Genomic DNA, 24,019 nt, shown 5'->3' with positions numbered 1-24,019 from the left:
TATCTATGCTTTGGAAAGCAATGCTCCAGGTGCATTAAGGACCCCCTGGAAGAGGATGCAGCATGTATTTGAGGACTAAAGATTCAGATAGCTCTTGCCAATACACTACATGATAGCACCGGTAGCAATATCATTGCTGGCAGTTTAGAGAATTTAGGTGTGCCTACATGAGTTGTAAGCATGGCGGTAGCTGCAGTGCAGACATTGCCATCAGGCAAAACATGTTGCTGCCTCAAATTATGATTTACTTTTACTATCAATTTCTTGCCCTCATTGCCGTTTTTATTTCTCTCCCTGTCCTTCTGTGATCACACACAAAGTAGTCTGAACCATGTTTGCTTTCTAACAATGAGCCTAATGCCACTCAGAGGGAATAAAACAGTACTGCAAGGATTAGAAACTAGCATTTCTACAGCCTAGGGAAGAGGATCACTACATTGTATAAAATTCTGCCAGTAACACTCCTGTTGTTGCAGTTGCATAAACACATATCACTGTTCAATGGGAAACAAAATGATGCTGAACTGATTTCTGCCAGAGAATGCAGCTTACTCATTTATTATGTCTCACCATCTGTCAACATGGCAAAGCAGTATTCTGCTCTAGAAAACAAACTGTGGTTTCCATGCCTGAGCATAAGCACAACAGAAAATAAGAATTAGAAATGCTAGTAATAAGACCAGTTAGAGATCACTTTGGCTAAATCTTGACCTCTTCATGTAGATAAAATGCATGATGGAAATGTGTGGAAAATAGCAGGCATAAGCATATGGCACAAGTGTTAGGGAGAAAACGAGTACTGGACAAACAGAAAGGAAGAGGCAGTGGGGAAAAGGAGAACTTGTTCTGTGAATATGGTATTGAAAAGAAGAAAATAAATTAAAAGAATAGCTTACTCTTCATGGCAAGGTAAAACTATATTGGGAAAAGTTGTTTTCTGTCTTTCCCTGCATAGACCTTTTATGAAAAATGATGCTCCAGTTATTCCAGTTATCCTATGAAATTAGTTCTTGGTAGGCAAAGAACAAGCTTGAAAGAGCTTACAGAAATTGTATGTTTTTAGACTACTTGCCTTGATTAATTTCATCACACTGTGCAAATCTTGAAGCCATTAACAGCGCTTTTCACCACCTTGTGGAAATTGAATGGAAAAGGCAAAAAAATGTGCCTTTCTCTAATAGAAAAAACAGCCTAAGTCAACCTTAAATTGCATCCTCAGGGGAAAAAAGAAAAAAAAAAAAGTACCCTGAAAAAATTAGAAGACCAATAAACCCCTAACATGGGTCCATCAAGCATAGTGTCACATCAATGTAATTTGATTCTATCACCAGTCTGGTGGCCAAAAAAAACGCAGATGTCATGTATCTCAGAGTTACTAGATACCTGATAAAAGTTCCACTTGGGAAGCTCATGAGCAAACTGTTTTTGCTGAAAATACTGTAGGACTGATGCAAAACTGGTCAGAAACCTACTTGTAGAAAACAAAACTGTTAACAATGGCCTTCACTATCAAAATGGATGTCCTCAACAGAAGAAAAACATGGAGCTGTTGGAGCAAGTCCAGAGGACATGAGGATGATAAAGGAGCTGGAACATGCCCATATGAAGACAGGCTGAGGAAGCTGGGGCTGTTCAGCCTGGACAAAAGGCTGAGTGGAGACCTCATAGTAGCCTTCCAGTATCTGAAGAGGACCTGAAATGATGCCAGAGAGGTACTCTTCATTAGGGGCTATAGTGACAGGACAAGGGGTAATGGGTTAAAACTTAAACAGGAGAAGCTCAGGTTAGAAGTACTGTGTGGCTGGTGAGACACTGGAACAGGCTGCCCAAAGAAGTGGTAATCGCTGTATCCATGGCAGTGCTCAAGGCCAGGTTGGAGGCAGCCTTGGGCAACATGGTCTAGTGTGAGGTGACCCTGCTCATGGCAGGACGGTTGGAACTAGATGATTTTAAAAGGTCCTTTACAACCCAAACCATTCTGTGATTCTATGTAAAGATGTATTACAAGGGTCTCTGCTAAGGTCTGACCAGGGTCTAGTACACATTAATACCCCCGTACTATGGGCAGGTGACAAACAGATGGTATTAAACCGTGAAAGGCCACACGTTCCACATGTTGGAGCACCCAAGCTGGTAAGCTCAAATACTCGGGAGACCTAAGGAAACATACCTCCCGTACCGTCCCGCGCCGGCCTGAACGCGGACGACAGCCCCGCCCCGCCGCTGACGGCGGCCGACGGGGGCCAAGCTTCCTCTGAGGTGGCCGGCGCTGCCGCCGCGCTGTGTAGGTGCTTCGGGGTCTTCCATCTCGCTGTCGCCCTGCCATGGAGCTGTGGCAGGTGCCTCTGCTCTTCTCGCGACTGCCCATGTTCCCATTCTTCGACCTGGCGCACTATGTGGCCTCCGTCATGGCGCTGAAGGAGCAGCGGGGTGAGCGGTCGGCGTGGCGGGACGGGATGGAGCTGCCCCCCCACCCCAGTGTTCTCCTGGCGTTCTCCCGTGTTTCCCCGTGTCTCCCTCCGTGCACCCCGTCTGGCCCAGGCCTGAGGCTGGGGACCCTTTTGCCGTCCTAGCCCCTGTGGGCAACGGTGGCCACCACGCAACATGGCGGGGGGTACCTGAGGGGAGCCGGGGTGCCGGGAGCAGGTATATGCTGGGGGGACCGGGCGGGGCCGGTAGGACCGGCTTTTGCCGCTGGGTCTCTGCGGGAGCCGCAGGTGTCTCTTGTATCTTTAACCTAGAAGATGCTGGAGAGGTTTGGGCTTTCTTTTAACACACAACTTTTGAATTGTATTTGTTTTTAATGAGGGCGAGTGGCTAAAGCTGTTACTGTGGTTACACTCGCAAAATCCCGGGGGGGGGGACGGGACACCTTGTGTTTCGTTTGATGTAGCGAGAGGTTTGTCAGCGCTCCTCGTCGCCTCCGGAGTGACAGCCCTGTACGAGAGTTTCAGCTTTGCCGGCAGAGCTGCTGCCTTGGCTCAGCTAGTGCCGCTCCCCGCAGCAGAACCCGGGGCTTCTTTGCCAGTCCCTAAGAGTGCAGACAAGATTGTCTGCAGTGTTCATTGTCCATCTGTCCATAAATAGTGTCTGACTGGCTGCAGAAGCCACATAGGAAGCCTCCCGCCGAACTTCCCTTGCTTTCTCAGAACTACAGGCACTGGTGAAATCGGCTAAGAGTTTTGCTGGAAACCTTGTTGCAGTTGAAAGTTTTAAAAGTTACAAGAATAAAAGGGTTGAACCTGCCCGAAGTTAGGATTGTGCTCGCAGAGGATAAATGCAGATCACAGGCCAGTAACTTGTTCCCAGGTTTTACATCTCAGAGGTGAGAGGAGAGCTTCTCAACTAATAGGTTTATATAATTCACATGCCCTGGATATGCAGGAAGCTCTTAAGGCAATTCTGTCTCCTAGGAAACATAGCTGGGAAGTCTAATGGGCAGGCTATGTGTTAGCAACTTTTCACATTGTGAAATTAAATTAGGAAAGCTTTTTACTCCCAGTAATAGGATTTTGGTTTTTGTGTGAGTGCACATAATGACACTTTAATCTCTACATCATCTTTTCTAGAAAATCTTTTGCACTGTAGTTGTTAACCCCAAGTCTGTTTTTTTTTTTGTTGTTGTTGTCACAAAAGGTGGAGATTAGCCTTGTTTTAATATTTAGAATAACTACCTGTGATGTGGCTTTGGACAGTTACAGTAAGTCTGCATCCTGGCTGATAAATGTGTAGGAAACCAAGCTGACTTTCAGGATTATAGTACGGATTTGTGAGCTCTTTTTAAGGCTCTGAGCTGTTTGTTGAGTGAGAATGTGTTCTTTCCCTTTCTATACTTGTTAAGGTGAATGTATATTTCCTGCTAAATAAGTGCACTTGTCAGATTTGAAGACTGATACAAAATGCTTATGTATGCTAGCATGTTCACCAAATTTTGTTACTACTGCTGAAACTTTCTGGGTGCTGACTTGGAGCACTGTGTAATATGACTGTTGTTTTAAAATGGAACTTCCTGTTTAAGGGTATTTGACGTTATCATGCATTTCCTTTAAGCTTTCCTCTGGAATGGACACACTTAAAGATCAGTATGAGAGGAGGGTAACTTTATGGAGGCAGCGATTCTGGACGGTAGAATTGCTGTCAGAAGTCTGGTCAGATCTGTGCCAATAATTTTTTTTTTTTTATCTTCTTGACTGAATAGCTGGAAAGTTCAGAACTCTTGAGTATTCTCTAATACTTTGAATTAATAACTGTGATTCAGGTGACTGCATGCTGGTCTGCTGCTCACTTGCAAGCAGCTCGAACTGAACATTGTAACTGAAAAAAACAGTCATTAAATACTTGGGATGGATCTAGAATCATTGATTATTTTCTCTAGACATTACTGTATATTCTTTCTGGAAACTTAAAACAGTAGCTATATTTCACAGGATAGTAACTGGGTAACCTTCATTGGCTGGTGATACAAGAAGTGTGTGTTCAAGTCAGACTCATATTTGATTTATCCCAGATTACTGGTCTCATTAAAATACCAACCCCCATCACTCTGCTTAAAATCGGATTAGGATATTTATATCATGGATGGACTAGCACTAACTGGGACTTTGCCACTCCTAAATGGCTGAAAGCTGGATTTTCCTGCTCACTTGGGAGTGCTTGCAAACTACAGCAGTGATAACCGATATAGAATAATATCAAAGAATCAACTAGAATCATAGAACACTTAGGGTTGGAAAGGATCTTAAGATCATCTAGTTGCACCCCCTCTACCATGGGAAAGATCTTTAAGATCATCAAGTCCAACCATTACCCCAGGACTGCCAAGGCTACCACTAAACCATGTCACTGAGGGCCACATCTACATGTGTTTTGAACACTTCCAGGGATGGTGATTCCACCACTTACCTGGGCAGCCTTTTCTAATGACTGAGCATCCTTATGGTGAAGAATTTTTTCCTGATATCCAGTCTAAACCTCCCCTTGTGCAACTTGAGGCCATTACTTCTTGTTCTATCGCTTGGTACCAGAGAGAAGAGACTGACCCCCACCTCACTACAACCTCCTTTCAGGTAGTTAGAGAGAGTGGTAAGGTCCCCCCTGAGCTTTCTCATCTCCAGACTAAACATTCCCTGTTCTCTCAGCCACTTCTGGTAAGACTTGTGCTCCAGGCCTTTCACCAGCTTTGTTGCCCTTCTCTGGACTTGCTCCAGCACCTCAATGTCTTTCTCATAGTGAGGGACCCAACACTTGAACACAGGGTATGGCCTCACCAGTGCCAAGTACAAGGGGATGATCACTGCCCTGGTGCTGCTGGCCACACTATTGCTGATACAGGCCAGGAGGCCTTTGGCCTTCTTGGCTGCCTGGGCACAAGCTGGCTCATGTTCAGCTCCATCAATCAGCACTCCCAGGGCCTTTTCCACTGAGCAGCTTTCTAGCCACTCTTCCCCAGGCCTGGAGCATTGCATAGGGTTGTTGTGGCTCAGATGCAGGACCCGGCACTTTGCCTCGTTGCTTTTCCACATGTTGTTTTCCACATGTTTTAAACTATGAGTTTTGGTTAGCACATTTGGGATTGCTTAGGAATTGCTTCTTTGTAACTTTGGTCAGTTGTAGAACTGGAAATTTTTGGCATTTTTTTGGGGACGGAAGAACAGCAGAAGGTGTTCAGGGTTGAGGATGTGTCATATTTGCAGGGAATGTGCTGGTTCTTGCAAGTTTTATCTTAAATGATTCTAATGATTTAGAGAGCATTGTTTTTGATTTGGGTTTGTTTTCTTTTTTTTTGGCATAGTTTTGCTAAATTAAATCTGACTGTAAGTCCTTTCGCTTAATTGATGTTATTATTTATAGTTCTGGAAGGGTGCTAGAAAAAGCTTCTATGTGTTTTTCTGTTTTGCTGTTTAGTTGTGTATGAGTATGTGTTCCTGATTGCCTATTTGGAACCTTTGGAAAGATTAACGCAGATCTTATCCTGCTGACAGAAATAATTTGCTGGCAAGAGTTTGGTTTTTGGTTTGTTTTTTTTTTTTTTTTTACTATTGTGTATGAACAATGTTTAAAACTATATTCAACAACAGTCTCTGCATTTGAAACTTTATCTTTTTAAAGAATACCATTTGCAGTGCTAGTGGCCTTTTGGCAGATCATGTTTTGCATGGTTTTGTGATGCCTCATTAGTTTTACAGGATGCATCAGAAGACAAATATAAATGACCACTTGTGTAAAAATATGTGACCCACTTAAAACTGAGTCTGTTTTCTGAAAGGTTGCATCCCAGTCATAATTTAGTTACCAACACTAAGATAAGCTTTAAATTGGGTTCAGCATTTTTTGTCTCATTGTCTTCTAAGTTGGTTATATTCCTTGTTGGAATGAAGGTATGAATTGTTAAATATGGTATTTGAGCCAAGAAAATTCTACCATTGACCAACAGAAAGATCTTGGAAGTCCAGTAAAGCCTCTTGTTCTTTTACAAATAATAGCTTAATGAATAAATTTACATGCTTTGTTGTGGAGCTCGTTCATAGAGAACAATCTGTAATAATAATAGTGACTCCTATCTGTGTCCTCAGAATTGCAACCACTTGGTGCTATTTGTGAGGAAAAGGAAGAGTAGAAAAGTGATGTTGAAAAGCAGAGGAATGGGTTTGAAAAGAGAGCAGATAGCTAACTAATTTTAGAACAACTGCAACATTTCATTGGTTTTTGTTTTTTAATAAATTTTTTTTTAATCCTGCCTTTGGTATAGGAAGTGAAAAATCAGATAAATATTTTAACAAAGTATGTAGGAGATAAGCAAAGTTGTTTGTCCAGAGTTAAAGCTTGTGCATAGCACAGCTGATCTATTGGCAGTACTCCCCAATTCCAGTCCACGTTCACTTGTGATTTACAGTCACTAGCTTTGTTAGCCAGGTTTTCTCATTGTCCTGTAAAGTTTGTGGTATTTCTTCTCAATATTCTTTTATTGAGAAGAATAAAAGGTCACTTTGTGCTATAATGCCAAAGCAGCATTTAGTGGAATTACTCAACAGAATATTGACAAACATGGTGGTTGGGTATTCTCTTGTTGCATCAAAGGGAATTTAGTCCTTTCATGCTAAAGTAGGTCTATAGTAGTACTTGTGTCCATGTCATCAAACAAGAGAATTATTACATGTGAGGAGAAGCCTACTGTAGTTCTTTTGGACCAGTGGTTTTGCCTTTTTTTTTTTTTTTTTTTTAGTGCAATGGCTGTCAGCAATCTTTTTTTTACTTTTTTTTTTTTTAAGGAAACCTCCATATAGTAAGCACAAACTGTTACTGTACTGCAGGTGTCTTACCTTTTTCAAATATGTTGGTGAAAATAGACCCGCATTCATTTATATTGAATCTGGATGTAATGGCCTGCTTTATATTCTTACTTTTGCAGTTAAGTAACATTAGCATGCTTAAAATTTTTCTCCTGTTGATGTTATACACACAGACAGTTGATCGCTGCTGTGGAGAAGGGATAGTATGTAACAACAAAGCTGAGCATAACCGACTTGGAGCACTTGGTACTGCAGTATGGAAAATAAATTACACAATAGTTAAAACAAATAAGATGCTATTTTATATTCAGATATTCTGTAGTACTTGTGAGTGCTCATTTTTTTAAAATTAGCTGTTACATAGGAATTTAGATAGTGCTGGAATACATGATAGCTGTATCACCACTACAACTGGAACAATCATGTTAATACTCTTGTATGAAGTGAATTGTATAGAAAGTGCTGTATTTTCTCTGATACGTTTGAGCTTTCATCTTTGGCTAGAAGCTCTTTTTCCCACAGAAATGCCTGGAAAAAACAAATGCTTCTCCTCTGAATTGGGAACATATGTGAAACTGCATTTTGGGGCAGACACTAGGTTTCATCTCTGCTTTTGTGAACTTCAGCCTTTAGGACTATGGAGACTAGTTCAGGCGAACAGAGCTCTGCATATGTGTAAAGGGGAAATTTTGGCAACATTGGGCTTTTGAAATAGAAGGGAATAGTCAAAACAATTTCTTGAGAATATTTCTGGCATTGATTAAGTGTTGTTTCCCCCTGAAACTGGTTAAGGCTTCTGATTGTCCTCAGCATAATCTTTTAATATAGAAAAATCTTTTGACATATTTCATTGTAATTTAAAAAAATAATTCATTTCAAAGATAACAAACTAAACTATGAAGCTTTTAGTAACAAAGGAAACTTAGATGTGTTATTGTGGCTTCAGGTGATCTTTTTTCTGTGTTCAGAATAGCAAGTGAGACTAGTTAATAATTGTTTTGGATGTTGCTTTCATTTTGGTCAGAAGACACAGTGGGATGTTATGATGAAAAGGGAAAACAATGACCTTGGATTCAAAAGCAGAAATTGAATTTGTAGAATAACCACCCAAAAGTAATCAATATCAATCTGATCTAGGTCAGCAAAGCCTCTTGTGTATTTTTTATACAAATTTGAAAGCAACTATAAATCTATGCCAGATTATTAAGAATGAGACCTCTTACCCATGTTCTGAACGCTTTTTAGTCTTGGTAGTCAGATAGTTAATAAAGCAGCCCACAAAAGACGTACAGAGTACACAATGTTGGTCTTTCACTTTTATTTATTTAGTTTTCATTTGAGCATATTCTTAAGTCAGTGTACTCTGAAATTTGTGTTTCTGAAGACTTTTCCTGTGAAAACCTACAGAATTCTTGAGGATTTTTCATTACCTAGAGGAACCATATTGGACTGAGTGATTTGAAAAATAGTGAATTTTAAAACATGGTGTGATTCTCAATTGTTTTTATGCAATTTCTATTTATGCATCTTTTACTTTTGTTTCAGGAGCTGTGGAAGTGTCAGTCCGAAGTCCAATTGCCTGCTGGTTCAGTGCTATGCTTCATTGCTTTGGTGGCTCAGTTTTGTCTTCACTGATGCTTGCAGAACCTCCAGTAGGATTTCTGGCAAAGGGCACAAGCCTTCTACTGGCATCTTCAGTCTGGTAAGCAGCCACAATTGAGTTAGATCAGTAGTATTGATTCTGATGAAATTATACTTTGTAAACTGATATACCGTCAAGCTTCCACATAAATCTGAAGATTAACTTAAAAATATTATGGATTTGATTGCTGTCTCTTCATCCAGAAAGTCAGTGCAGCAGAATAGCTATTATGATCCTGTTCTATAGGAATAAAATGCTCATGAGAGAACAACTCTTTCAGGCTGTGTATAACCAGGTGCTAGTCACTAGACTAACCTTTTTGTAGTATTCCTAGTTCAACAGCTGAATAATGTTGGAATAATGTGGACTTTTGTGCATATAGGTAAGTCATAAATGTAGTATAGTTTTTCAGCTGTAGCTCTTGAAGCCTAGGACCTGGCTGATGTAAAAATTTTGAACTTTTCTGTAACTTGGGGTCTAAGACAGATCTTTCCTTTTCTCTAGTTTCTGCTTCCTCTGCTTCCTGACATCTTTTTCTTTTTACTTGTTTTGTTCTCTCTACTCTATGTTTTGCTTTTTCCCAGATGGATGTGCCTTGTAGTGGAAGACAGTAGGGATCTGAACGACAAGTTGTGTATGTGAACAAGGCAGCAATTCGGCCTATTTTGGAATTTTAGAAAAAGCACTGGAGGCTCATATAAAGGTTACCTTCCAGTGGAGCTCATTTGTTATAGAAAGTGATCTTTGAAGAAACCCTCAAATTTAACAAAACTGGTGGCTTTTGAATTTAAAAATCGCAATTCCTATCTTCAAAGAGTGTTATCTGCTTGAAATCCTTTAGTATCTATTTTTTGTAGCAGCTTAGGTTTTATAATTGCAAATTTTATTTAAAATGAAAGTAAGTCTTTCTATTTGTGTGTATCTAGACTTCTGGTCTTCATGTTGCAGTGAAAGCTGACAAATTCCATTTAGGCAAATTGGCGGAATGCATAATGTGCAATATATGGTATGGTATTAATAAAGCTTACAAAATCTGTTTATGATTCATTTAGTTTGATGTGGGCAATGCTGCTGCTTATTTTAAGAAATTACACGAGTTAGGGGTACACGTAAACAGAACATGAGTTCTGTTGACCTCAACTTTGCCAAATAGGATCTGCTGAGCAAAAATAATCCTCATGGTTTATTTTGTGCACTGCTATGAATGAGGAATTATGAATGTTACGAAACCTTTTAAGCTTCTAGTTTTAAGAAGTTCTCTTCATGCGTATAATGACTTTCATTCTCTGTTCCAAATCACGTGAAATTAGATTACCAGGAAAATAAAAGGGGTTGTACCATGCTTGAGAAAAGCCCCTAAATAGTCTGTAGGACAGCGACATCTGCTGTAGCAAGTGTTGCTAGCAAAAATTACAGGAAAAAATGCCGTGGTGAGACTGCTGTGCTAAGTTCAGTCGTTACCCTGTGCTTCATGGTCCTAAACCGACATACTGCAATTAATTCTGAGTAGTGCTTTGTGTTGAGTACTAGCTTAAGTAGTTATTTGCAGTGGCCATTAAAATATGCACTCTTGATACACAGAATCATAGAATGGTTTTGGTTGGAAAGCACCTTAAGATCATCTAGTTCCAACCTGATTGCCATAGGCACGGGTCCCTTACCCTAGATCATAGCACCCAAAGCTCTGTCCAACATGGCCTTGAACACTGCCAAGGGTGGAGCATTTACCAGTTCTCTGGGCAACCTGTTCCAGTGCCTCACCACCCACACAGTGAAGAACTTCCTTATAATCATAGAATCATAGAATAGTTAGGATTGGAAAGGACCTCAAGATCATCTAGTTCCAACCCCCCTGCCATGGGCAGGGACACCTCACACTAAACCATGCCACCCAAAGCTTCATCCAACCTGGTCTTGAACACTGCCAGGGATGGAGCATTCACAACCTCCCTGGGCAACCCATTCCAGTGCCTCACCACCATAACAGTAAAGAATTTCTTCCTTATATCCAGTCTAAACCTCTGCTGTTTAAGTTTCAACCCATTACCCCTTGTCCTGCCACTACAGTCCCTAATGAGGAGTCCCTCCCCAGCATCCCTGTAGGCCCCCTTCAGATACTGGAAGGCTGCTATGAGGTCTCCACGCAGCCTTCTCTTCTCCAGGCTGAACAGCCTCAACTTTCTCAGCCTGTCTTCATATGAGAGGTGCTCCAGTCCCCTGATCATCCTCGTGGCCCTCCTCTGGACATATTCTAACAGCGCCGTGTCCTTTTTATGTTGAGGACACCAGAACTGCACACAATACTCCAAGTGAGGTCTCACAAGAGCAGAGTAGAGGGCCAGGATCACCTCCTTTGACCTGCTGGTCACGCTCCTTTTGATGCAGCCCAGAATACAGTTGGCTTTCTGGGCTGTGAGTGCACACTGAAACTGGCTCATGTTCATTTTCTCATCAACCAACACCCCCAAGTCCTTCTTTGCAGGGCTGCTCTGAATGTCTTCTCTGCCCAACCTGTAGCCGTACCTGGGATTGCTCTGACCCAGGTGTAGGACCTTGCACTTGGCATGGTTAAACTTCATGAGGTTGGCATCAGCCCACCTCACAAGTGTGTCAAGGTCCCTCTGGATGGCATTCCTTCCCTCCAGCGTATCAACTGAACCACACAGCTTGGTGTCATCGGCAAACTTGCTGAGGGCACACTCAATTCCATTGTCCATGTCAGCGACAAAGATATTAAACAAGACCGGTCGCAACACTGATCCCTGAGGGACATCACTCGTTACTGATCTCCAGCCGGACATTGAACCGTTGACCACATCTCTTTGAGTGCAACCATCCAGCCAGTTCTTTATCCACCAAGTGGTCCACCTATCAAGTTGTTGACACTCCAATTTAGAGACAAGGATGTCATGTGGGACAGTGTCGAACGCTTTGCAGAAGTCCAGGTAGATGACGTCAACTTCTCCACCCCTGTCCATGACTTTTGTAGCCCCGTCATAGAAGGCCACCAAATTGGTCAGGCAGGATTTCCCCCTAGTAAAGCCATGCTGGCTGTCACCAAGCACATTTCTCTTTTTCATGTGCCCTAACATGCCTTCCAGGAGAATCTGCTCCCAGATTTTTCCAGGCACAGAGGTGAGACTGACTGGTCTGTAATTCCCTGGGTCATCCATTTTCCTCTTCTTGGAAATGGGGGTTATATTTCCCTTTTTCTAGTCATCAGGAACTTCACCTGTCTGCCATGATTTTTCAAATATGATGGCCAGTGGCTTTGCAACTTCATTCGCCAGCTCCTTCAGGACCCGCGGATGGATTTCATCAGGTCCCATGGACTTGTGTACATTCAGGTTCTTAAGATGGTCTAGAACCAGATCCTCATGTACAGTGGGCCCAAGGTCTAGGTTTTCACAGTCCCTGCGTCCGCCTTCCAAGACTTGGGTGCTGCAGTCAGAGCCTTTGCCAGTGAAGACCAAGGCAAAGAAGCCATTCAGAACCTCAGCCTTCTCCAAGTCCTGTGTAGCCAGTTCTCCTGAAAGTTTCAGGAGGGGGCCTACATTGTCCTTAGTCTGTTTTTTAGCTGCTACGTACCTATAAAATCCCTTCCTATTATCTTTAACATCCCTAGCCAAGTTTAGCTCCAATTGGGCCTTAGCTTTCCTAACTTGGTCCCTAACTACACTGACAACATCCCTGTATTCATCCCAGGCCACCTGTCCTTGCTTCCACCTTTTATAAGCCTCTTTTTTCCTGTGAATTTTTCTCAGCAGCTCCTTATCCATCCAAGGAGGTCTCCTGGCCCTCCTGCTGCACTTCCTCCTAGTCGGGATGCAACACTCCTGAGCTTGTAGCAGGTGATCCTTGAATGTTAACCAAGAGTCTTGGGCCCCCTTGCCCTCTAGGGCTATATCCCATGGAACCTTGCTAAGCAGGTTCCTGAAGAGCCCAAAGTCTGTTCTCTTGAAGTCCAGGGCAGTGAGCTTACTGCAGCTCTTCTCACTGTCTTGAGGACCTCAAATTCGACCATCTCGTGATCACTGCATCCAAGACTTCCCTGGAGAGTCACATTTCCAACGAGCCCTTCCCTGTTGGTGAGCACGAGGTCAAGCAGGGCACCTCTCCTCATTGGCTCCTTTACTGCTTGCAGAAGGAAGTTGTCTTCCACACAATCAAGAAACCTCCTGGATTGCTTGTGCTGGGCCGTACCATCGCCTCAACAGATGTCAGGGTGGTTGAAGTCCCCCATGAGAACAAGGGCCTGTGAGTGTGAGGCTTTTCCTATTTGTCTGTAGAGTTCTTCATCCACAGGTTCCTCTTGATCAGGCGGTCTGTAACATATCCCCACAGTAATGTGTCCCATCACCGATTTCCCCTTAACCCTGACCCACAAACTTTCTGTTAACTGATCACCTGTCCCCAGACAGAGTTCCATACTCTCCAGCCTATCCCTAACATAAAGGGCAACTCCCCCTCCCCTCCTACTGGGCCTGTCTTTTCTAAAAAGCCTGTAACCTTCCATTCCAACACTCCAGTCAAAGGAGCCATCCCACCATGTTTCGGTGATGCCTATTATATCATAGCCCCATAGATGTGTCCACATCTCTAATTCCTCTTGTTTATTCCCCATGCTACGGGCATTTGTATAGAGGCATCTGATCCGAGCTCCAAATGAAGCTGGCTCAGTGGCTGGAGCGGCTAGAATATTACTACATTGCTCAGAGTATTTATTATAGGTGCTGGCAACTGACTGGGTGTGTTGGGATGGAATGATGCTCCCCTCCCCCAAGACAACTAGTTTAAAGCATCCTTGACAAGTCTGGCAAGCCTCCCAGCAAAGCCACTCTTCCCTTTCTTTATCAGAGCAGTTCCACCAGCCCCCAGTAGGCCTGGCCTACAAATGTGGGCCCCATGTCCAAGACACCCAAACCCTTGACTATGACACCACCCTTTCAACCATTTATTAACCTGTCCAATCCTCCTTGCCTTTGGAAGGTCCTCCCCTGTGTCTTGGAGAATTGTCAAAAAGACTATCTGAGCTCCAGAACCCCTGACCACCTCTCCCAGAGCTCTGTAGTCCTTATTTATACTCCTCAGGCTACTACTGTCTATATCCCTAGCACCCACATGTATCACTAGAAGCAGGTAATAGTCCGTGGGACTTACTAGAGCAAGCAGCCTCTCCGCAACATCCCTGATCTGTGCCCCAGGTAGGCAACACATCTCCCTTGCGACCAGGTCAGGCCGACAGATGAGCGCTTCTGTCCCTTTCAAGGCAGAGTCCCCTACTACTACAACCCGCTGCTTTTTCCTGGTGGCACCAGTAGAGATCTTCTGTACCAGTGCACCAGCGACTGTTTCTGATGCAAGTGCATTTCCTCATCAGCCCCCTGCAGGACAGCAAAGCGGTTCTGGGTGGGTACAGCAGATTTAGGAGGAAGCCCCTTGCTTTTAATTGCTCTCTTCCTACTTTTGTTGTTTTTTGTTACTAATTCCCAGCTTCCCTGATCAACAGCCTCCTTCTTTCTTCCATGAGTTAGAGGGGAATCTTGAGGCCCCTGTGCTGTTTGGTCCTGGAGCAAGCAGTCCTGCTTCCTCTCAGCTTTCCTGACATCTTGCAGCTTACTGACAGCATCCCGTAGCTCAGCCACCTGCTGCAGGAGGACCTCCATCAGGGAGCAGCGAGTGCAGCCCTGCCCATTCTGCACCTTTCCCTCACAAGACCAGTGCAGGCACTCTCTACACTCCAAGCTCTGCACCGCAACCTCCCCACTTACCGGCTCTGTCTGGGTGCCTACGCTGGCCACCACCGGGGCAGCCGGGGCAGAGCTCCCAGACCGGACCCTGGTCATACGGCGAGTGCTCACCATCCAGCTCGCCTGCCCGCACAAACTGCCGCGCAAAATGCCTCGACCCGTTGTTTGCCCTCGACCTGCTCTATTTGCCCGCTCTGTTCGCCCCGCTCCTGTTCGCCACGCTCCCTGGATAGATCTTTAACCACTCACAGTTGGTGCCACTCCTCCTGCCTCTGCCCCCGGTGAGTCACCTCCTCGCAGTAGCTGAGCTCTTTGCAAGTCCTGTCAAGGACTTGAGGCTCCCTCCTCAGTGGCTTTTGTCGCTCTGTGGTGAGGTTTCTGGACGCTGATCTCCCCTGGCTCCGCTCTGGTGCCACAGGCGTCCTTTCTCAAGCCACCCCCCCTCAGCAAGTGACTAATCTTTGATTTCATACCAACTGAAGCTTAGTTGCCTACAAAGGCAATTGGCTTTACAAAAATAAAAAGGAAGAGTCTAAGTAGATCAAGATTAAAGCTAAAATTTAACACCAGAGCAGTATTAGTATTATGTAAATTCAAGTAAGTTTATTGTATGTAGAAATAGGCTTTTGCATGCTCCAGTCTGGGAGGTCTTGAAAGTGCTTTGGATGTTTGCAGCAGCAAGGTACTGTGTCCACTGCAAAAGAAGAAAATACATTATTAGGATAGGGCTTCAGCTAAACTTTGCCTGTCTGGGGAGGAAAGGAGAAAAAAAACCCAAAAACCCAAACCAAACCAAACCCCAAGCCCTGTGTGCTGTCCTGATTTCTAATCTGTAACCATGAGGTGTAACTCTTCTTAGTTGTGGTGTCTGCTAGTAGTGCTAATGAAGTAAACTAGATGTGAGAGTAGCATCTTTGATTGCAGCCTGAGTAAACAAGAGAAGGATACAGCCTTAGAAATTCTTGGTGGACAGGATTGAGCTCAGAAGCCTAAACTGTAAGGCAAGTACGTTTTTGCAGTGTTGGGTTTTGGTTTTCTGTTGGTTTTCATCTTTTTTATGTTTTTGTTTGTTTCTTTTTCCTTTTTTTTTTTTTTAATCTTTCAAAGCATTTCTCTGCTTTTAATTAATTTTTACTCCCTTATTTGCTGAAATGATCTAGATACTGAATCTTGAATATTTTTTGTGACCTTGAATTTTTCTGCAAGAACTGCCTTTTGTTTGTGATCAAAGATGTAAAATAAAGCACCACATAATCTAATCTTCTAAAAGTTATTGTAATCTTATTCTTAGCCATCTTTACTTTGTTTGTAAAGCAAATTGATAAAAGATATTGTTACATTTTGTGTATTGTGCTGACAGTGCTTTGAAAAAAGAAATGTAATTGGCAAGCTGGAAAAGCTAGAATTGGTGGTTACTAAGATGTGAAATGTGTTTGAAAATAGGTGTACATTTCATCTAGCATGACATTAACTAGCGGAGGCATTCTTGCTGAAATTATATAATTCCTTGTATGTATCAATTTGAAAGCAGGGTGTCAGCATGTAATTTACCACCCTGTTGTAATCCTATTAAAAATAAACCCCAAAACAACAAACAAACAAGAAACTTCAATCAAACAAAAATTGAGCCACAAAAACCCAAACCACACAAAGTCAGGCACTAATTTAATAATTTGAGTTATAAAAACATTATATGTAAGCTATAAAACTGTAAAATTTAAAGCTGTTTCTCATGTATTTTAATGGATTTTTCTCTGGGACAATAGGTCAGTAAGAATAGTATCAAGTAATGTATGATGACTTGCTGCAAGAGCTCGCACATGCTCAAAAGCATTTCAAATTTGTTTCGTCTACCACACAAGAAAGTAAGGTATCAGTAGTATATCATGTGTTGCTAGTCATATTCCAAAAAATATCTTTAAGGGTTATTAAAAGGGAAATCTTTATCAAAAGCATTTGAATGCCACTAATGGGTTTTCTCATGATTTGCAGGTATTTTGTGTTTTACTGCCCACAAGACTTGTTCTGTCGGTGCTTTGCTTTTCTGCCTCTTCGGCTTCTGGTTGCAGGAATGAAAGAAGTGACTAGGACTTGGAAGATAACAGGTGGCGTTGTGCACGCAGACAGTCACTTCAAAGATGCCTGGCTTGTCATGGTAGCTGTGGGCTGGGCCAGAGGTAACATGCGTAACATTTTGTTTTGATGGACTGTGATGTTTTGGAGTGGCATTTAAATGGCTAGCCCTTCAGCATAATTGTAACATTATTCCTTGCTGTGCTGGATATGATAGTCCTACTACAGTCTGTTGTCCCCTCAAGGGAAAAGCCTGTAGAGCAGTTTTTCTGCCTGGGTTAAGAGTGACATTGAATGACTCAGGGGGAGTTTCATCTCATTCCTCCAGAAGGTCTTGTGAGGACTTGTAGCATGGGCTATTGATGGTAATGAAGAGACAGCCCATGTAGCTTCAGAGCTATTACTAAATTTTCCAACAGCATATTTCCTCAGAGCTTGCATGTTTTCCTTGCATGTGGCTGAAGGAGAGAACTTGTTACATTAGCTTTTTGAGTTGTAACATTAGTTGATTTAAAACATAGGAGTGAACCTTCTTAGAATGATAGAATCATGGAATGATTTGTGTTGGAAAGGACCTTAAGATCATTTAGTTCCAACCCCCCTGCCATGGGCAGGGACATCTCACACTTGACCATGTTGCCCAAAGCTCTGTCCAGTGTGGGCTTGAACTCTGCCAGGAGTGGGGCATTTACCAGTTCTTTGTGCAACCTGTTCCAGTGCCTCACCACCCTCATGGTGAAGAATTTCCTTATCTGAACTTCTGCTTAAATTTGAACCCATTACCCCTTGGCTTATTACTACAGCCCCTGATGAAGAGCCCCTCTCCAACATCCTTGTAGGTCCCCTTCAGACAGTGAAAGGCTGCTATGAGTTCTCCACACAGCTTCTCTTCTCCAGGCTGAACAGTCCCAACTTTCTCAGCCTGTCTTCATATGGTAGGTGCTCCAGTCCCCTGGTCATCCTCATGGCCCTCCTCTGGACTTGCTCCAACAGCTCCATGTCCTTTTTATGTTGAGGACACTGGAACTGTACACAATACTCCAAGTGAAGTCTCACAAGAGCAGAGGGGCAGGATCACCTCCTTCGACCTACTGGTCCCACTTCTTTTGAGGTAGCTCAGGATACAGTTGGTTTCTGGGCTGTAAGCACACACTGAAGCTGGATCATGTTAAGTTTCTCATCAACCAACACTCCCAAGTCCTTCTCCGCCCAATCTGTAGCTGTGCCTAGGATTGCCATGACACAGGTGTAGGACCTTGCACTTGGCTTGGTTAAACTTTATGAGGGTGGCATGGTCCCACCTCTCAAGCATGTCAAGAGGCATCCAAATGCCTCTGGATGGCATCTGTTCCCTCCAGCATGTCAACTGAACCACATAGCTTGGTCTTAGAAACTTGCTAAGGGCACACTCAATCCCACTGTCCATGTCACCAACAAAGATGTTGAATAGGATCAGTCCCAACACTGAACTCTGGGAAACACCACTTGCTACCTGTCTCTAGTTGGGCATTGAGCCATTGACCGCAGGTCTCTGCATGTGGTTGACGACTCAACGAGTGGTCCGTCCATCAAATTGATGTCTCTCCAGTTTAGAGACAAGGATGTCATGTGGAACAGTATCACATATTTTGCACAAGTCCAGGTAGACAACATCAACTGCTCTGACCCTATCCATCCGTTCTGTAGCCCCATCATAGAAGGCCACCAAATTGGTCAGACATGTTTTGCCCTTAGTGAAGGCATGTTGGGTGTCACCAACCACCTATTTGTTTTTCATATGCCTTAGCATGATTTCCAGGAGAATCTGCTCCATGATCCTGCCTGCTGTTAGAAATACTAATCTGGAAGCTACCCTCCTAGCAGCTGTATTTGTTGTCACATTAGAACCACTTCAGGAACTAGTAATGCAGATCTTGGGTTTTATTTGCTTGATTCTGTTCTTGTTTTAGGAAACAACAGGTGTTAATGTGTGATGATCTAATATTTCCTTTTCCCAGGTTATAACACAGATCAGTCTCATTGGCTAGAGTGTCCAACGCATCCTCATGTCTTGTATTCTTCTAATGTACAAATACATATGCACTTTTCTCACATAGGGTTTTTATAGTTTATAGAGGCACTCTCTGGTTACATGATGATGTGAAGAATGGAATTATATAAGCCTCTCTGGAGCTTTACTTTGGCAATTCAGGCATTTGCTTCTAGTGATGAGTGCATCAGTTCAGACGCTATCACATCAAGGTAAACCTGAGTTTCTCACTAAGTAGCTAAACGTCTGAGATTTCATGTCAGTTGCTCAGGTCACGCGTGTATAAAAGATTGGATTAGTCACTTTAATTCTGAGCTTTGGGTGCCACATTTGGCACCTGCTGTAACGAGTTTTGCTGGGTGCAATAATAGGTCGTGCAGTAGTGGTAGCAATCAGAGGAAGCTTATTGTAAATCTCTGTGGTTTCAGGAGCTGGTGGTGGCCTAATTTCCAACTTTGAGCAGCTGGTGAGAGGAGTATGGAAGCCTGAAACCAATGAACTACTGAAGATGTCCTAGTAAGTTTTTTTAAAAGTCTGCAACACCTTAACTCTTGTTTTGCTAACTGCTTGTGCTGGCACTCACTATAGGGGTTTGGATTAAAAGATGTGTTTCTATTTGATGTTTTGGTGGGTATCTTGTGAGAGATTAATGAGTGATCTTTGTTAATTTTATTAGATGTTTTAATAATTTTAGGTTCACAGCACAAAAACACCAAATGGGAAAACAAGTCAACAACAATTATTTAGCAAAAAGCAGTATTGAGTCAGTGGGATTGACTGTAAAGCAGTTTTGACTTAATTTGTTTTATAGAGACATGGTCTTCTATCCAGAATAAAAGGACAGCGATACGAGAAGTATCCAAATGAAGTCTGCAGTTTTGGAGCATGCTCAGAGCATCACTAAGATGGCTTCCTTTAAGCACTGTCACTTTTACTTTCTTTGCCAGCACTGTTTCCTCCATAGATATCAGTTATTCGAGAAGTTGCACATTGGTTGGTCAATATAGCAAAAATATACTGCAAAATAGAAAATCTTGCTACTCTTGTAGAAGGAAAGAATGGGAATATTACATGTCTCCCTGTTTAGCTGGTACAGTAAAATGAGAATTGAGGCAGGCTAGAAAGCCGCAAGCTATTATTGTAAGTCAAGATAAGCTCACTGTGGTAATTTCCTAAAATTCATTTGATGTTTCCTATGTTACTCTCAGCAACTTAGAAATTACTTATTTTTTTAAAGTTATCTTACTTTTCTGCAGCCAATCTTGGCAACAGAATAATAGAAGAGATATTTGTAACATTTCCTTTGGCAATATTTCAAGTTTTTATGGCTTTTGTTGGTTGTTGGCTTTTTCTGAAATTCCAGGTATTTGTAATTTCTCTCCCTTTTTCAGTGTCTAAGTAGCAGTCTTGAAAGCAAACTTCCAAAAGGAAGAAGACACTGTCAATAATGGCACTGTAAACCCAAATAATACAGGTACAACACTAGAGCCTTGGTGAGGCCACATTTGGAGTATTGCGTCCAGTTCTGGGCCCCTCAGTTCAAGGACAGGGAATTGCTTGAAAGAGTCCAGCCCAGAGCCACAGAGATGATTAAGGGAGTGGAACACCTCCCTTATGAGGAGAGGCTGAGGGAGCTGGGTCTCTTTAGCTTGGAGAAGAGGAGACTGAGGGGTGACCTCATCAGTGTTTACAAATATGTAAAGGGTGGGTGTCAGGGTGATGGAGCTAGGCTTTTTTCAGTGATATCCAGTGACAGGACAAGGGGCAATGGGTGTAAACTGGAGCATAGGAGGTTCCACGTTAACATCAGGAAGAACTTCTTTACTGTAAGAGTGACAGAGCACTGGAACAGGTTGCCCAGGGGGGTTGTGGAGTCTCCTACGTTGGAGATATTCAAGGCCTGCCTGGACAAGTTCCTGTGTGATGTACTCTAGGTTTCCCTGCTCTTGCAGGGGGGTTGGACTAGATGATCTTTTGAGATCCCCTCCAACCCTTGGGATTCTGTGATTCTGTAATGCTTACTGACTGTGGCATTGTTTGTATATATTGTCCTTTTCCATGGTGGATGTGGTTCAGAGTAACTCAAAAAGGATTTTTAAAATTTGTTTAATATGTGAAGCTTAAGAATATTTAACAGAAGGTACAAAGTTGAATGGATAAAATGTTCTGCAAGTGGATGAGATGCTTGTATACAGAGGGGTTTTTTTTGACTTTCTGAGCAGGAAGTTGATGCAGTAAATCTTGGAGTTACTGAAAAGACAGTGAAGAATGTGTCTACACTGAGATGTTCTGTGATAACAGGAATGTCACCTGTACATGTCACGTGTAGATGCAGATCAAGAAAGCATAGAATTTTTCTTCCAGTATATTAATGCTCTCTCTTCAGATTGCTTCAGATAATTGATGAAAGTTCTCTTGTTTTCTGACTGTATACCTCACAAGGGATTTAGCACCACAGTGAGATAGCTAGATTATATAAATCTTTGCATGCTCATGTCAACACAGCTATGCTGGCAAAACCTGGTAACATAGGCCTGGCTCAGGCCAAGTATAAGCTGATTACAACCCTGTAACTGCCAGAGTGTCCAGGTATTTTAAGCAGCCCCTTGGAATAGGGCTGAATAGGAAAGGAACCTATTTTTAAGACCTACTCGAACACTGCAAGCTTTGTGATTTAACTCTTCAGTAAGATATGTTGGGAGAGGAAGAAAGGGAGCAAACTGATGTATAAAGTCTAAATAGAGGCACTGATTTGAACAGAATTTGTCAAATGTGTTTTTCCTGGGTGTGTAAAGTAGTGCTGAATTTGATGCTTGTCCATATTATGGACACAAAGCATAGTAATAGTATGTATAAAGTGAGTCGTAGTTTAATCATAGCTGGGTTTTGGACCCAGCAACTGTGACCAAAAGTTTTCATTAGTTCTATCTAGAAATAATTATTTTGCACACTAATCGCATTATTGTTTTCACTGTAGAGAAGAGAAATTAACTTTTTTTTTTTTTAATTTCCAGCCCTGTGAAAGTAACTTTGATAGGAGCAGTTCTTTTCACCCTGCAACACAGCCAGTACTTGCCAATAGCAAGGCACAACCTCATGTTTTTATACACCATCTTTCTTGTTGTCTCCAAGGTAAGAATGTCAAAGTGTTGCAAGTAACTGAAGACCAGAAAATATTTTATTTCATTATCTTATGCAAAAAACATGCCCTCAAACATTCTACTGCAAGTTAGAATGCATGGTTCTGGGTGGGAAGGCTAGCTTCTACTGAAGTGTGAAATGTGTGTTTAGTCTTCTGTATGTGAGCAGAACAGAAGATCTGTTACTGATACTGTTGGAGAGAGAGCAGGAAGGGAAAGAAAATAAAAAATCAGGAATTTGGAACCCAGCAATTGATATGTCAGGCTTGTATGTCTATAAATCTCAAACAAAGCTTATGCTCGTAGTAAGATACTTACTTGTCCTCTGCATTTTGCTAGCTGCTTAATGCCTTCCTTGAATCTGTGCAGTTTTCTGTGCTTTTGCAAAATAAGCCAACTAGGTTCTCATCTAGTTTCAAGTGTTTGCAACTAAGTGTTTAGGTGGGAAGAGAAAGCATATTAAAACAACTTTGAAGTAGCTATAACTACTTTTACAATACAATAGATACTAGTTCACCATTGAATTCTTTAATCCCTCCAGTTTTTCATTTCCAGGATGATGCCTGTCTTCAGAATTATTAGTTAATAAGAAAGTGTAGTCTCTGTGTTAGTAGAAATCTGGTAATGTTAAGAGCTTCAGAGTTGACACTGAAGAAACTGGAGACTGTCTTAACATGATGGTTGTTAGTCTCCTTTCTATGAAGTAGCTGACAAGTTTAATTCTAAAGAAGCTAGGGTTCAGGGAGCCAAGGCTTCAAGCTGATGCTTATGAGTCTCCACTTAACCCATTAAAGGAGATGCTGGGAATAGAGAAGGAAAGAAATATTATTTTGGAAGTGAGAAATTACAGCTGTCTTCAGAAGCTGGCTGTCAGGCTGCACTGAAGGAAGTAAGTTTTTAAACTGGTGGTCATACTGACAAACAGGAACTTGAGCATCCACTTCAGTAATAAAGCAACAGCTGCAGACCTTGCATAGTACTGTAGTAGTATCTTGTTTTAGAAACTTTTCATGTCTTCGAAAAATGTAGAAGCGGTTGCCATATAAACTTGCCCCGTACCTGGATCTACAAAACAGATAATTCTATTCTGTTTCTAAATTATGTATTGTAAGGCATTTCCACCTAAATCTCTCAACTTTATGGAATGAGAATGGCTGTCTGGAATTTTAGCTAAAGTCTGGCTGTGTGTATATATTTAACACATATATATTATATGACACATTACATTCTTTCAATTTAAATTGAAATAGGCACTCTGTTTACAGTTTTCCAGTTTGAACAAGGTACAAACTTACACATAAAAGTTTTTCTTTAGTTGTATGATATTAAGAAATTATCTAGGATGATTTCAGTAAACTGACTTAGAAAATTTTTTGTGTGCATTGTTTGTATATAGCTTTCTGAAGAAAATAGGTCAGAAAGAAAAGCATTCTTTGATCAATTCAAGCTAAAGTGAATGTGTTTCTGTTCTTGGTGGTATGGGCTCATGCTTGTGTAGAAAGTTAGAAATGCCATACATCTATTCAGTTTTGAACTTGTTTTCAGTCAATGTGGAGTCACTGAAACTTGTAACTTGCTACTTGTTCTTCATAGGTAACAATGATGCTGACAAGATCTGCAGCTTCTCCATTTGCTCCCCTTGAGGCTGCATTAGGTCATATGTTCTTTGGCTTGCAAAAGACACCATCCAAAATGAAGGGTGAAGGTGCTGCATCGTCCAATGGCTCTTCAGTCTGTGACCGATCTTCTGAGCAGCACCATAACGGTGTTAAGAAAAGACAGACAAAGAAAACAGAATAAGTGGCTTAAAATCCTTGATGGTCATAACGTTTGAAGATGTTTGTATTTCAGATTAGGCTGGCTGAGAAATTTGTTTAAAAGAAATGCATGTGAGGAGAGGATAGGGCTGTATCCTACTGTGTTGGTTTTTTGCCTTTGGAACGTGTTTTGTAAGCTACTGTTCAGATGTCTAAATGCACGTGTTAAAACCAACAAATTTTTATAGTGATTATAAGTTTACTACGTTTTATATTGTTGTGGTTTAAACCAAGTCCCCCAACTCCCAGAGAGTTAGGAAGGAAAATCCAAAGAATGTA

General features: G+C 42.1%; 1 protein-coding gene across 2 annotated transcripts; it reads left to right on the top strand.

Moving 5' to 3' along the window:
• Window positions 1-2,229: 2,229 nt before the first annotated feature.
• On the top strand, window positions 2,230-24,019 carry TMEM38B (transmembrane protein 38B). Of its 2 annotated transcripts, none has more exons than XM_005154889.4 (6): window positions 2,230-2,430; window positions 8,835-8,991; window positions 16,674-16,858; window positions 19,212-19,299; window positions 21,798-21,915; window positions 23,517-24,019. In XM_005154889.4, exons 1-6 carry the CDS (start codon window positions 2,325-2,327, stop codon window positions 23,721-23,723), a joined length of 861 nt encoding a protein of 286 aa, XP_005154946.1. In that variant the 5' UTR covers window positions 2,230-2,324; the 3' UTR covers window positions 23,724-24,019. The 2 variants fall into 2 exon arrangements, with proteins under 2 accessions (XP_005154946.1, XP_030910166.1); XM_031054306.2 differs by having other exon boundaries at window positions 2,255-2,284.

The sequence above is a fragment of the Melopsittacus undulatus genome, chromosome Z, assembly GCF_012275295.1.
Source record: "Melopsittacus undulatus isolate bMelUnd1 chromosome Z, bMelUnd1.mat.Z, whole genome shotgun sequence".
Taxonomy (NCBI): Eukaryota; Metazoa; Chordata; class Aves; order Psittaciformes; family Psittaculidae; genus Melopsittacus; species Melopsittacus undulatus.
The sequence above is the reverse complement of the archived record's forward strand: the minus strand, read 5'-3'. Positions and strand labels throughout refer to the sequence as shown.